Below are 13,550 nucleotides of genomic sequence, written 5' to 3'. Positions count from 1 at the left end.
GCACCATTACCTCCCAGCTTAAAATAATCCTGTTTATTCTTTTTCTTTTTCTTTTTTTTTTTTTTTTGTTTTTGTTTTTGTTTTTGCTTTTTTAAATCCAAACAGGCTAGAGAGACAGTTCAGTGGCTGGTCTTGTAGAGCGACAGTGCTGGTTTCCAGCACCCATGCTGGAAAGTTCACAATCTCCTGAAATTCTACTCTAATGTCGTTTGGCCTCTGATGGCACCCCCACTCACCACAAACATATATAAATGACATCTTTAAAAAAAACTTCCAGACTTAGGAAAAAATATGAAAAAGCTACATCTGGAAATGGGAAGCATTTAGGACCTCAGACAAAACCAGAACCTTGCCGCCTGTCATATTAAATTATAACAAAAAAAGTACCCTGAATATAGCGAGAGAAAAACACCAAGCCACATATAAAGGCAGGTGCTTACAAATAACAGCACATTGTTTAACTGCAACTTTTTAAAAGACAGGAGAACTATGTGGACAGATGTATTTCTAAATTTTTCATCCTTTTAAAAAATTACATTAAAAAAAAAAAAAAAAGGAAGGCCAGGTGGTGGTGGCATATGCCTTTAATCCCAACACTCAGGAGGCAAAGGCTGGCTAATCCCTGTGAGTTCAAGGCCAGCCTGGTTTACAGAAAGAGGGGTCCAGGACAGCCAGGGATACACAAAGAAACACTGTTTTGGAAAAAAAAAAATGACATTTATTTCTGTACTATGTATAGAAGGGTGGGAGCAGCGAGGCATGTATGGCCCTCAAAGAACAACTTGCAAGACTCAGTTCTCTCCTTTTGTTACACAGATGCTGGCACTGAACTCTCAGGCTTGGTAGTAGACACCCACTGAACCATCTCCTCGGCCCTATTTTCAAGTTCTGAAAGTCTGCTATTGTCAATCCAGATTACTATACTCAATAAAGATATTTTTTATGATTTCAGGAAAAACAAAGTTTCTATGATTAAAAAGGGACTACAGAAATTTATGACCCTAAGCCAAATCTACAGAAACTACTTGAAGGATTCTTCAAACTGAAAAGAAAAATCCATCTACGAAATAAGTGACACACAGGTAACAGTTATTCTACTACCAAATGCAGGAACCATGTATTCACTGCCTTCAAGAAACACACAAAAGACAGACACTATCTTAGGGTAAAGAATAGAAAAGGGTATTCTAAGCAAATGGATTTAGGAAGCAAGCAAGTATCAGTCTTCTAATAGCTAACAAAACCTAACTTCAAACCTAACAGTGAGAAAGATAAAGATGCTGGTTAGGGAGCAATCCATTAAGAAGAAATTACAGTCCTGAAACTATATGCCACAAACACAGGTATACCCGATTTCATAAAACAGAATTGTTAGATGCAAAGCCACATATTAACCCTAGTACAAGCACAGTGGGTGACATGAATACCCTACTCTCACCAACAGACATGTCTTCCCAACAAAGACTAACAGAAATACATAAACTAAATGATATTAGAGATCAAGTGGACTTAACAGACCACTACAGAACATTCTATCCACATGCTACAGAATACATGTTCTTCTCAGCAGCCCATGGAATATTCTCTAAAAATAGATCACCCATTAGGACAAAAGCAAATCTCAACAAATACAGGAAGACTGAAATAATTCCTTGTGTGGTACACAATGGAGTCAGACTACATGTCAACAACAAGAAAACCCTTAAAACACAAAACTCATGAAGATTAAAAAACACACTATTGAATAATGAATGATAGGTCTTTGAAGAAATAAAAAATGAATTTGAAATTCCTAATATCAAATAAAAATGAAAACATAACATACCAAAACTCTGATATACAATAAAAGCAATCTTAAGAGGGGAGTTTAAAGCTCTAAGTGCCTACATTATGAAATCACAGCGCTCTCAAATAAATAATGATACATCCAAGGGACCTGGAGATCAAAGAATGAGTGATATCTCAAATAAGCAAACAGAAAGACATCACCATAATCAGGGAAGAAATAGATGAAACCGAAACAAACAAAATACAAAGAATCAATGAAACAAAAAGTTTGTTCATTGAAAAAATAAGATTGTCAAAATTTTAGCCAAACTAACCAATAGAGGTGTGAATTAATAAAATTGGAGATGAAAAGGGAGCCATTGTGAAAGATACCCATGAAATTCAGAAAATCACTAGGTCTTCCCTTGAAAGCATAATACCAATAAATTAGAAAATCTGAAAGGAATAAATTTTTAGATGCCAGATTAAATCAAGATGAGACAATTTACACAGATCTATAACAAACAATGAGATTGAAGTGATAATTTTAAATCTCCTAACTAGGAGACAAGGCCCAGATAGTTTCACTGGTAAGCCTTATCACACCTTCACAGAACACCAATGCTTCTCAAACCATTCCATAAAACAGAAAAGGAAATGACTCTGATAGCAAAACAGATAAAAGATAAAACAAAACAAAATCATAGGCCAATCTTCTCGATGTACTTAGATGTAAAAATTCTTAAAAAAATACAAAACTGTAAACCAATTCAAGAACACATCAAAAAAATTACTATAATCAAGTTGTGTTTATTCCAGAGATGCAGCAGGGAAGGTTCAATATTCATAAATATTATTACAAATTACATAAACAATGAAAATCACATGATCATCTTGATAGATAACTAAAAAGGCTTTTGATAACATCCAATGTCCCTTCAGGTTAAAAACCCAGAAGAAACTTTGAATAGAAGGAACATCTCTCAACATAATACATGCTATATATGTCAAGCCTACAGCTATTACATAAATGTGAAAAAAAAGACATTGCAATTAAAATCAGGAACAAGATAAGGGTGTTCACATTTTCTACTCTTTTTCAATATAGTACTACAAGTCTTTTTTTTTTTTTTCCCTGAGACAGGGTTTCTCTGTGTAGCCTTAGCTGTCCTGGACTAGCTTTATAGACCAATCTGGCCTCAGAAATCCACTTGCTTCTGCCACCCCCAGTACTGGAATTACAGGTATGCACCACAGTGTCCCGCAGTACTAGAGGTCTTAAAACAAACTGAGAAACAAAGCAAATGATAGGGATACAAATAGGAAAGGAAAATGTCTGCGTATCTTTATTTGCAGATGACATGACTTATATATGAGAACCTAAAGACACCACTAGAAAACACTTAGAGCTAATAAACCTTTTCAGGAAAGTGGCAATATACAAAATTAACACACAGTTATATTAGCTTTCCTATATAGCAATGACAAACAGAAAAAAAATATCAGAGAAACAATCACATTCACAACAGCCTGTGCTGGTTATTTTTGTTTATTTATTTGTCTGTCTGTCTGCTTGTCAAAATGACACAAGCTAGGGTCATCTAGAAAGAGGGAACTGAGAAAATGCCTGTACCATCTAGACAAGTTTGTGAAACATTTTCTTGATTAATTATTAATGTAGGCGGGTCTAGACCACATTGGGCTAGAAGGTATAAGAGCCAGGCTGACCAAGCAAGAAAGCAGCACTCCTCCATGGTCTCTGCTTCAGTTTCTGCCTCCACCTTCTTACCTTGAGTTCATGACCTGTCTTCCCTTCATGATGAACTATAGATCTAAAATGAAATAAACCCTTTCTTCCACATATTGCTATCAGAAGTATCACAGTAATAGAAAGTGAACTAATACACAGTCTAAAAACCAAGCAAACCAAACAAACTTTGGGATAAACCTAAGCAAGGATACTGAAGTCCTCTACAAAGCAAATACTGTAAAACACTGAAGAAAGAAATTGAAGAAAACAGAAGATAAAAGGACCTACCATACTCTTAGATTTTGAAGGATCAATATTGTGAAAATAGCTGCCTTACCAAAAGCAATCTACAGATTTAAGTAATCCCCATCAAAATCCCAGTGACTTTCTTCACAGAAAAAAAAAAAAAAATCCTAAAATTTACTGTCAGCCCTTTATCAAGGAAACTTCTCTGTAACACACAGAGACCATGACAGAAAACTACAACCAATCAAAATTCGGAGTTGTGAGGCCCATTCCCAGTTAATACATCTACAAAACACTCCTGTAGTTAAGGCTCAGAGAACATCGTGGAAGACTGGGCTGAAGAGGCACAAGGATCTTGCTGTGGTATTGTGTCTCCCAGTAATGCCAGAAGCTATACCCAAAAAGTCTCACTAACTTGACTGCCTAAATATGAGATGAACAAGGCATCAACAGGCATATTAGAGATATTGGAGGAAGGCCAGGAGGAGGAGAGACACAGGCCTCAACCTTACATAGAGAACTACAAGCAACTAAGGAATGTGAGAAAAACTAAGGAGTGTGAGAAATGTCTTCTCCAGGGAAGAAGACACCAATTGGTTATCCAATACCAAATATTCTGCCCTGAAAACATACATATGAGTAACATTATACAGACTGAGCAATACATTTAAGAATGTATTTGATACATATATACATGTAGCAAAAAATAAAGGAAAGAAGCCATGAACTTGAAAAAAAAAAAGCAATGAGGGGCATATGGGAGGGTTTGGAAGGAGAAAAAAAAGAGGGAAGAAATGTATAATCTCAAAAACAAAAAATTATTGTCAGGCATGCTAGCACATGCCTTTAACTGTAGCATTCAGAAGGCAGAGAGACGTCTCTTTGTGGGGCCAGTCAGGGTCACACAGTGAGATTGTCTTTAAAATAAATAAATGAATAATAAAAAAACAAATGTTTTTAATCTATATGAAAGCACACATGAACTCAGATACCCAAAGCAAAAGTATAAAAAAATTAATACTGGAAGTATCACTGTATTTGATTTCAAATTATACTACAGAAACAGTAAAATAACAGCATAATACTAGCTCAAACAAACTAACACACACACACACACACACACACACACACACACCAAGATGATAACAAAAGAAGACTTAGATATAAACCCACATAGCTAAGGCCACCTGTTTTTTGACAAAAATACACACTGGAGAAGAGACAGCCTCTTCAACATGTGATGCTGAGCAAAGTCCACATCCACACGTAGAAGAATGAAGCCAGATCATTACTTCTCACCAGGCATGAAAAACAACTCCAGATGAATAAAGCCCCTCAATGGAAGACCTGAAACTGCAACATGAAACAGTATGCAGAACACTTTAAGGTGCCAGTACAGGCAAAGACTCCACTCAAGAAATAAGGCCCACAAATCAACAAATGAGACCTCATATGCAGAAAGATTCTGCACAAAAACTCAATCAGTGAAAAGACAGCTTACAGAATGGGAGAAAAATCTTAACTAGACACACATCTAACAGAAGATTAAGATCCAAAATATAAAAAAACTAGAAACAAAACAAAATCCCCAGCTAAACAACAAAACAAAACTAAGGAATTGAACAGAGTTCTTAAAAGAAGAAATAAAAAGGGGGGGGGGACGACACATTTTTTTAAAAGGATCAACATCTTTAGCCACCAGAGAAAATGCCAATTAAAACTACAGGCCAGGCATGGTGGCACATGCCTTTAATCCCAGTACTCAGGGAGGCAGAAGCAGGATCTCTGTGAGTTCAAGGTCAGCCTAGTCTATAAATCAAGTACCACGACAGCCAGAGCTACACAGAGAAACACTGTCTGGATAAACCAAACAAACAGACAAGCCCCTCTCCCCCACAAACACACAGGCACACATACATATAACCCACCAAAAACCAAAAAACCAAAACAAAAACCTACTTTGGGATGGCTATCATTCATGAAAACAAATGGCAAAACACACTGACAGAGTTGTACAGCAAGTAAGCAAGGAAAACTTTCTCTTATTCATTGCAGGTGGCAATGAAAATTTACTCAGCCACTATGAAAACTGGTGTGGAAGTTTCTCAACAAACTAAAATAAGAACTTCCTGATGACCCAGCTATGCTACTTCTGGTATACCCAAATGATGCTATCTCCCATCACAGAGATACTTGTACAGACTTGTTTTCTGCTGTTTCATCCACAACACCAAAGAAATGGAACCAGACTACATGTCTGTCAAGTACTGAATGGATAATGAAAATGGAGTATGTATATGCAATGGAATATATTCCGATGTAAATAAAAACAAAATTATGAAATTTGGAGGCAAATGAATGGAACCAGAAAATAGTATATGAGTGGGGTATCTAAGGTTCAGAAAAAAACAAACAAAAACCACTGCATGTCTCACTCATATGTTATAACCTAGCTTCTCTAAGCTATGCACATTTATGTGAGACCAAGTGCATATAGAACCCAGGAAAATTAGCAAAGGGCCTTCGTAAGAGGGTTAGTGGGAATCCTTGTGTAGGGGAAGTAAGTAGAATGTATGTGATACAAGTAAAATCAAAAGAGAAATACTGAAGGTGGAAAGGCTTAAGTGGGGAGGGGATGAAGAGAGATGAGGGAGAAGAGAGAACAGGGGATAATTAGTCGAAATACATGAAAAAGCCTCAAGGAAATCTGAACCCTAATGAGCTAATAAACAAACACACAATTTAATAAGGGGCTGAAGATGGCTGAGAGCTTGCTGTTCTTGCAGCAGACTAGAATTCCGTTCCCAGGACTGACATAAGATGGCTCACAACTGCTTGTAACTCTAGTTTCGGAGGAGCCCATGCCCTCTTCTGTCTTCTGTGACTCCTAACACACACACACATAAAAACACGCGCACACACACACCCCACTTTTTTAAAGAACTTCAATGGAGGTACCTATCCTGTGTTGAGGGATAAAGATGCTCCCAGAAACCATGGATCATTAAACATAAGTCCCAGTGTCAGTACCTCCTGACAAGTTGCTGATCAAGGAGGCTCCTGAAACCTCCCAAAAAGTACAAGTTATTGCCACTACTGGTAGCTGCCCACTAGAAACAGATGGCAAGCCCTTATAGCTGAAGACATAATTAGCCTTGGGCACATAACAGAGAAATCAAGCTGGAACTGGGCTGGAAAGTTTTCTCCCTGCTCAGTAGCCTCCATGGTGCCAGAAGCAGGAAAGAATTGTTAACAACAGTCTCACTCAGCTGTGGACCCTGTGTGCAGTAATATCCACTGCTCAGGCAGGCTTGGACCACTGATGCCACAGTTTTAAGTTTGGTGTTATAAGGGTTCCTTTCTAAGAACTGTGTTATGTGAGTAACAAGTCACTTTAGATCGGATTTAATGCCCACTCTACAGGAAGGAATTCACATCTAGTATTATGAACTAGGTCAAAAGCCTGTGGCTATGGAGGTCAAAAGCCTTAGCAGGGACACTACTCTTGCTGTTTTGCTAAATGGACAAAATATGCCAATCAAGTTACTTCTAAACAGCTATGTCTGTGTGTATAGATTAGTGCTGCTGTCAGCTCTAGCCAGAGAAGCTCCTTTTTTACCATGGTCAAGCCAGGTATAGTGGCACTCATTTGTAATCCTATCACTTAGGAGATGGAAAAACAGGAGGATCAGAGGTTCAAGGTCATCACTGGCTACCTAGATCAAGGCCAGACTGGAATATACGAGACTAATCTCATAGGAGGCTAGCCTCTAGTCTTCTTACACCTGGGAGTTATTTCGTGCCACATCATGCCACCAGCAAAGCAAGATGTCCACAAATATATTCTCAAAGGTCCAGATGACGAGCATCCTCAACAAAAGAAGTTGTGAAGTGTAAGTATGCAGAAGGCTTGCATTAGGAAGCCAAAAGAAGATAGTCAAGGATTGCCTCAATGAAATACAGACCAGAAGATTAAAAACCTGTTCATTGGTGGAAAGGGGTTCTGAGGAATGGGATTCATATAGGTATGAGCAGGCAAGAAAAACATTTCAGACTGTAACTTTTAAATGATAAAATGAAGAGTACAAATGAATTCCAGCAACAGTTTTACCCATAAAGTGTATTAATCTTTAAGCTTTACCACATGAAAATCAAGTCCAAAGTAGCCAGAGCTACTAAAGGAGCTGCAGCAGTGTCTCCTGTCTCACAGGCCCATGTCCTGAGGTCGGGGAGAGACTGGTGAAATGGCACAGCCAAGTGACTGCTGATGACTCTGCCCTTATGGGCTCAGTTAGTATTATTTAGGTCACCTAGGCTCTGTGCAGGCCTAGAGGAACAGTCCCAGCAGCACTTATCTGTGGCTTCTACAATGAGTTGAGAACAACTAGGGAGACAAGGCGGGAGGAGCATATAAAGAGCCCTCATTTTCTCCTTTTCCTTTTGTGAGTCTTTGTTTTTTAGCCATGACATCGTGGGTCAAGTGATCTATAATCTTCCTGGTGTACTGTGACATGGAAAAGCTAAAGCTGAGCTTAAAAACTACTTTGAAAGAGTTATAATTTCATTAGCATTATGTTGCAATCCAATTAAACCGGTAGAGAAACTCTGGCAACTGGAAATCTTAGGTCAAAGAGCAATGGTCATCAGTCTTATGTGATTTTGATATTAGTAATACCATTAAACAGAGATCATAGAGATGACACGACACTAGCAATACATTCAGGGTTTTCCATGATTATCAGATTGACATCAGAAAAAAAAAAGATTTGTCCTTATAGTAAAAATATAGGTACCTGAGTAGTAAGATGAACTCCAAAAATTATGAGCTATGTGCTGAAACTAAAGTTAATGAGAACATACAACATCCTTATCATTTTTTTTCATCCTTATCATTTTTAATCCATCCTGCAGTATGGTTTGAAGACAGTTTCCATAATGTGATCCAAGAATGTTCCGTGCACAAAGGCAAGTGCAGCAATGTCTCAGATGTGTTTTGTGATTGGTTCAAAGGAAGATGTAAATGTTACCATAGCAGATTTAATACATTTTCTAAAGTAGCAGGGTGATTCTAATTATCTCTCGTCCTTACCGTGAAAAGAATTTTCTAAAGCCCAATTACTCTAGGAATCACACATTTCTATTATATTCTAAAGCTTTCAGCACAAACATAACATGTTTATACCTGGCTGACACCAGTGTAGGCCATTAGTATAAGAACTTAATCAGGGACGATTGAAACAATTGTAAACTCTCACACAAAGCACCTCTGCACAGCATTCAGGGCAGCTTACCTTGTAGCTTCTTCAACACAGCAACCTCCATCTTCAGGACCTGCTTTGGCTGCTGAGCTGATTCCACCTTCAGTGCCACATTCTCCCTGGTGAGCATGTCCAAGGCATCGTAAATTTCTCCAAAGCCCCCACCCCCAATCTTTCTTAACTGCACAGAAAACAAAATAAGAACACACTCAAAATTATGCAAAGATTCTAACTGAAAGCCAATTCACCATTTACACTTAGAAAATATGTAATTTTACCATCCCTACTTTATGATAAATGACTTCAATATTATTAAGTCATTTATATAGCAAGAAAAACAATTGCCAGGAGATAATATCAACACTGTTTCCTACAGATCTGTCTACAGAAAGCAATGTAATTGTTTCAGTTATAAGTAATTATTAAAGATCTACAGCTCACATCAAAATTATGACAAATCCATAGTATCCGAAAGAATCAATTCCTACAAATGCCGTTCAATAGCCAGATTAGTTTAATCTAAATCAGTCATTTGCAGACTTTGTAAACAATGAAATCTTTTTGCCATTTAAAATCTTATAAAGAACCAATCTGGTCTTAGGGTAAAGAAGGAGGTTGAAGAATGAAATAAGAAGCCAGCATCCAACCTTTTTAAAATTTTTATTTATTTTTTTATTAATTATAATTTATTCACTTTGTATCCCAACTGTAACCCCCTCCCTCATCCCCTCCCAATCCCACCCTCCCTCCCTCCCTCTTCTTCACCCATGTCCCTCCCCAAGTCCACTGATAGGGGAGGTCCTCCTCCCCTTCCATCTGATCCTAGTCTATCAGGTCTTATCAGGACTGGCTGTATTGAATTCCTCTGGGGCCTGATAAGGCTGCACTCCCCTCAGGGGGAGGTACCAAAGAGCAGGACACTGGGGGCTGGAGAGGTGGCTCAGCAGTTAAGAGCACTGTCTACTTTTCCAGAGGTCCTGAGTTCAATTCCCAGCAGCACATAGTGGCTCACAACCATCTATAATGGGATCCGATGCCCTCTTCTGGCCTGAAGGTGTACATGAAGATAGAGCACTCATATATATTAAATAAATAAATAATCTTAAAAAAAAAAAAAAAAAAAGGACACTGAGCTCATGTTAGAGACAGTCACTATTCCCATTACTAGGGAACCCACTTGAACACTGAGCTGCCAACCTTTTACTCTCCTCTCTGAGGCAGAACTAACAGGATCTACACAACGAGCAAATGGAGGTTCTACGATATCTCAGAGAACATTAGTATACACCTATACTTCAAATAATAAGCTGTAATCAACTTAAGTGCTTTCATCAACACCTTAAATGTTAACTTAATTGGAGAACATCAGAATATTTGAGTATCATAAATAGATTCTGAAATCTAGTCACAATTAGACCTCTAAAGGGCTCTGAAATTCTGGGATACACTTTAAGCAAGATGCAGCAAGAAACCAGTCTTCCACTTCCTGAAGCTATGTCTTTTTATAATATATGCAAACATTTAGAATGTTTGTAATGTAATGACATGAGTCCCAAAATCTTAAAACTTCCAAGAGGCCCATGCTACTGCCATATCCTACTTCCTTCTCCACTGGCAATTTTCACTGATGACGATATATTCCCTCTATCCCTCCCTCCCTTTCTTCCTGTGGTGCAGGAGATCACACCCACAGTATTGTGCACCTCACAACTGAATCCAATTTGTCTTCTGACTATCTGTGAAAATTATTTGTTTACCTTTTCAATTAGCAATTTTTATCAGGCTATACCTTATAGGATTATCACTGTCTCTTAAGCTACACTGAGTAAGTTGTTACTGTTTTTTTTTTGTTGTTGTTTTTTGTTTGTTTTGGAGACAAGGTCTCTATTATGTAGCCTTGGCTGTTTGGGCACTCACTATGTAGATCAGGCTGGCCAAAAAGGCATCTGGCATCAAGCTGGGAGATTTTTGTTTTCTTAAACTGGAGTTTCATCCAGGTTGGTCTCAAACAGTGACAGTGAACTCATAAGTGTTAGGATTAAGGAGTGCACACCATATCAAGCTTCATGTTTGTTTAGCTGTCCACAGCCAATATATTGCCTCACTTCACAGAAGCCTTCTTCAATGAGGGCTACTTAAACTATGTCTTTACATAGTGTTGTGCATGTTCAAGTCACAGTCATTTTAAATTTGTTGATGAGAGGGAATAAGATAAAGAACTACAGGGTGAGTGAGGGATGGAGGCAGGTTCTAGAGCTATACAGTAAAATGTGCTGTACCTTGTGGGGCTCTAGCTGGTGCCTGTGATCTTTTATATGTTGTCCACTAAATAAAAATCTAATGTAAGCTTAAAAACTAAGCTTTTCTGAAAGCTTAGGATCACTTAATCCTAGGTAATTCAGGGACAAACAGAACAACTTAAGACTGCATCAAAGCAAACAAACAAAACATAATAAGTACTAAGGGTATGTCTTTGTAATTTTGATTGATGGCTTTTTACAAAAAAAAAAAGAACTTTAAATAAATGACAGAGTTTCTTTTAAAAAATTTATGTTTGGTCCTTAGGATAGTCTATTAATACCATAGTATTAATAGAATAATAGTAGAACAATAATTTGTTTAACTTTGACAAAGTCTTAAGATATTAGTTCTGAGCCTTCAAAACCTTCATTAGTTCTAAGACAAAAACAAAGTAACTCACAGGTAATAGAGTATGCTAAGGGCATATACATTAAAGATAACCATCACATTATCTCTCATCTTCCCCTTCTTTAATATGAGGTACAGCAGACTTTTCATAATGAACAAACAAATGTGATCCTGGCAGTCCCCTGTCAAGAAGTAGGGTCTGGGGATGTAATTCAATGGTAGAGCACTTCTTGTTTAGGACACATACACAAAAAACTGGGTTCAATCTCCAGTACTGGCAAAAATTAAAAATAAAATTGAAGACATAGGATGTTTTCCCACCTCCTTAAATGTGAGTAGCTCTTAGGACTGTTTAACTAACAGAACAGAACAAAGACATTCTGCTTGTTCTGAAAAGAGCCTTTAGCCAGCCTGGTAGCTTCTACTTCCTGTCTCTAAAAAAGCAAACCAAGTACAGAATATGTGGTCCTATCTCCAGAAGTCACACACACAGGAGATTCCCTAGAAAATAAACTACCAGCCTGGGAGAAGAAGAGCACTAACAAGCCCAAGGCATCAGATCGGTGCATACAGAAGCCACATAGAAATAGATTCTCAGACGGGCCTGGTTGCACACACCTTTAATTGCAACATTGGGAGGCAGAGGCAGGCAGATCACTGTGAGTTCAAGGCCAGCCTGGTCTACAGAGTAAGTCCAAGACAGCCAGGGCTACACAGAGAAACCCTGTTTCAAATAAAACAAAACAAACAAACAAAAAAAGAAATAGATTCTCTAGCAAAACCACTCCTGCCAGAGCTAATGGCCAAGCCAAATCAACCAGGAAACCTCATCCCTAATTTCTGTGTGTGTGTGTGTGTGTGTGTGTGTGTGTGTTTATGCAGGTGGAAGTGTGTACAGGTGAACACATATGTCCTCAGGAGCCATCCACCTTGCTTTTTGAGACAGGGTCTCACTGGGACCTGGGGCTCACTGATTAGGGGAGGGTGACTGGCCAATGAGTCCCAGCCACCTGCCCCTGCCATTCAAGCACCAGCACTTCCAGCATCCTTATGAAGGGTCTAGAGATTGGACTGGGTCCTCATTCATAAGACAAGTCCTTTATCAACCACGCTGTCTGCCCAGCCCAGTTTTTTTCTGTAGATGCTGAAGATCACTCAGGATCCTCATGCTTGTGTGATATGCACTTTACTAAATGAGCTCTCTTTCTCAATCCCTCATCCCTAATTACTAATGTATAAAACTGTAGGTAAAATTATTATCTTATGTCCATTTTAATAGATTATATTTAATTATATCACCACAGATGACTAAAACAACATCCACGTGTGAACATGTACGTGAAGGGGTGTGTGTGTGTATGTGCACCCTTAATTACGAATCCTAGCCAGGCAGTGGTAGCCCACACCTTTAAGCCCAGCACTCAAAAGGCAGAGGCTGGTGGATCTCTGAGTTCAAGGCAAGCCTGGTCTAAGAGTGAGTTCCAAACAGCCAGGACTACACAGAGAAACCCTACCTCAAAAAAAAAAAAAAAAAAAAATCTCACAAAAATGCTATTCTCCTCCCAAAGGACAGCTGATTACCACTTTTCTTTCTCCTGTTTTCAAGGTATCGGGGGTGAGCCCAGAATTTTACAAATGTTAAGCACTCTACCACTCTACTGCATTTCTTTCTTTCCTTCTTTCTTAAAAACAAACAAACAAAAGAAAAACCCAAAAAAACTATTTAGCTGGGTGCAGTGGCACACACCTGTAATCCCAGTACTCTGGGAAGCAGAAACAGTGGGATCTCTGCAAGTTCAAGACCAGCTTGGTCTACAAAGCAAGTCCAGGACAGCCAAGGCTGCAATACACACAAAAAGAAACAAACAAAACAACAACAA

General features: G+C 38.4%; 1 protein-coding gene across 1 annotated transcript in view; it reads right to left on the bottom strand.

Annotated features, from left to right (window-relative positions):
* The window catches only part of Ttbk2 (tau tubulin kinase 2), a 97,537-nt gene that overhangs the window by 75,605 nt on the left and 8,382 nt on the right, over positions 1-13,550 (bottom strand). Inside the window, exon 3 of the mRNA XM_055629173.1 lies at positions 9,055-9,202. Coding sequence (XP_055485148.1) covers positions 9,055-9,202 — 148 coding nt within the window. The remainder of the gene's footprint in view (positions 1-9,054; positions 9,203-13,550) is intronic.

The sequence above is a fragment of the Psammomys obesus genome, unplaced genomic scaffold, assembly GCF_907164565.1.
Source record: "Psammomys obesus unplaced genomic scaffold, mPsaObe1.curated_primary_1811, whole genome shotgun sequence".
Taxonomy (NCBI): Eukaryota; Metazoa; Chordata; class Mammalia; order Rodentia; family Muridae; genus Psammomys; species Psammomys obesus.
This window is presented reverse-complemented; position numbering and strand designations above follow the sequence as displayed.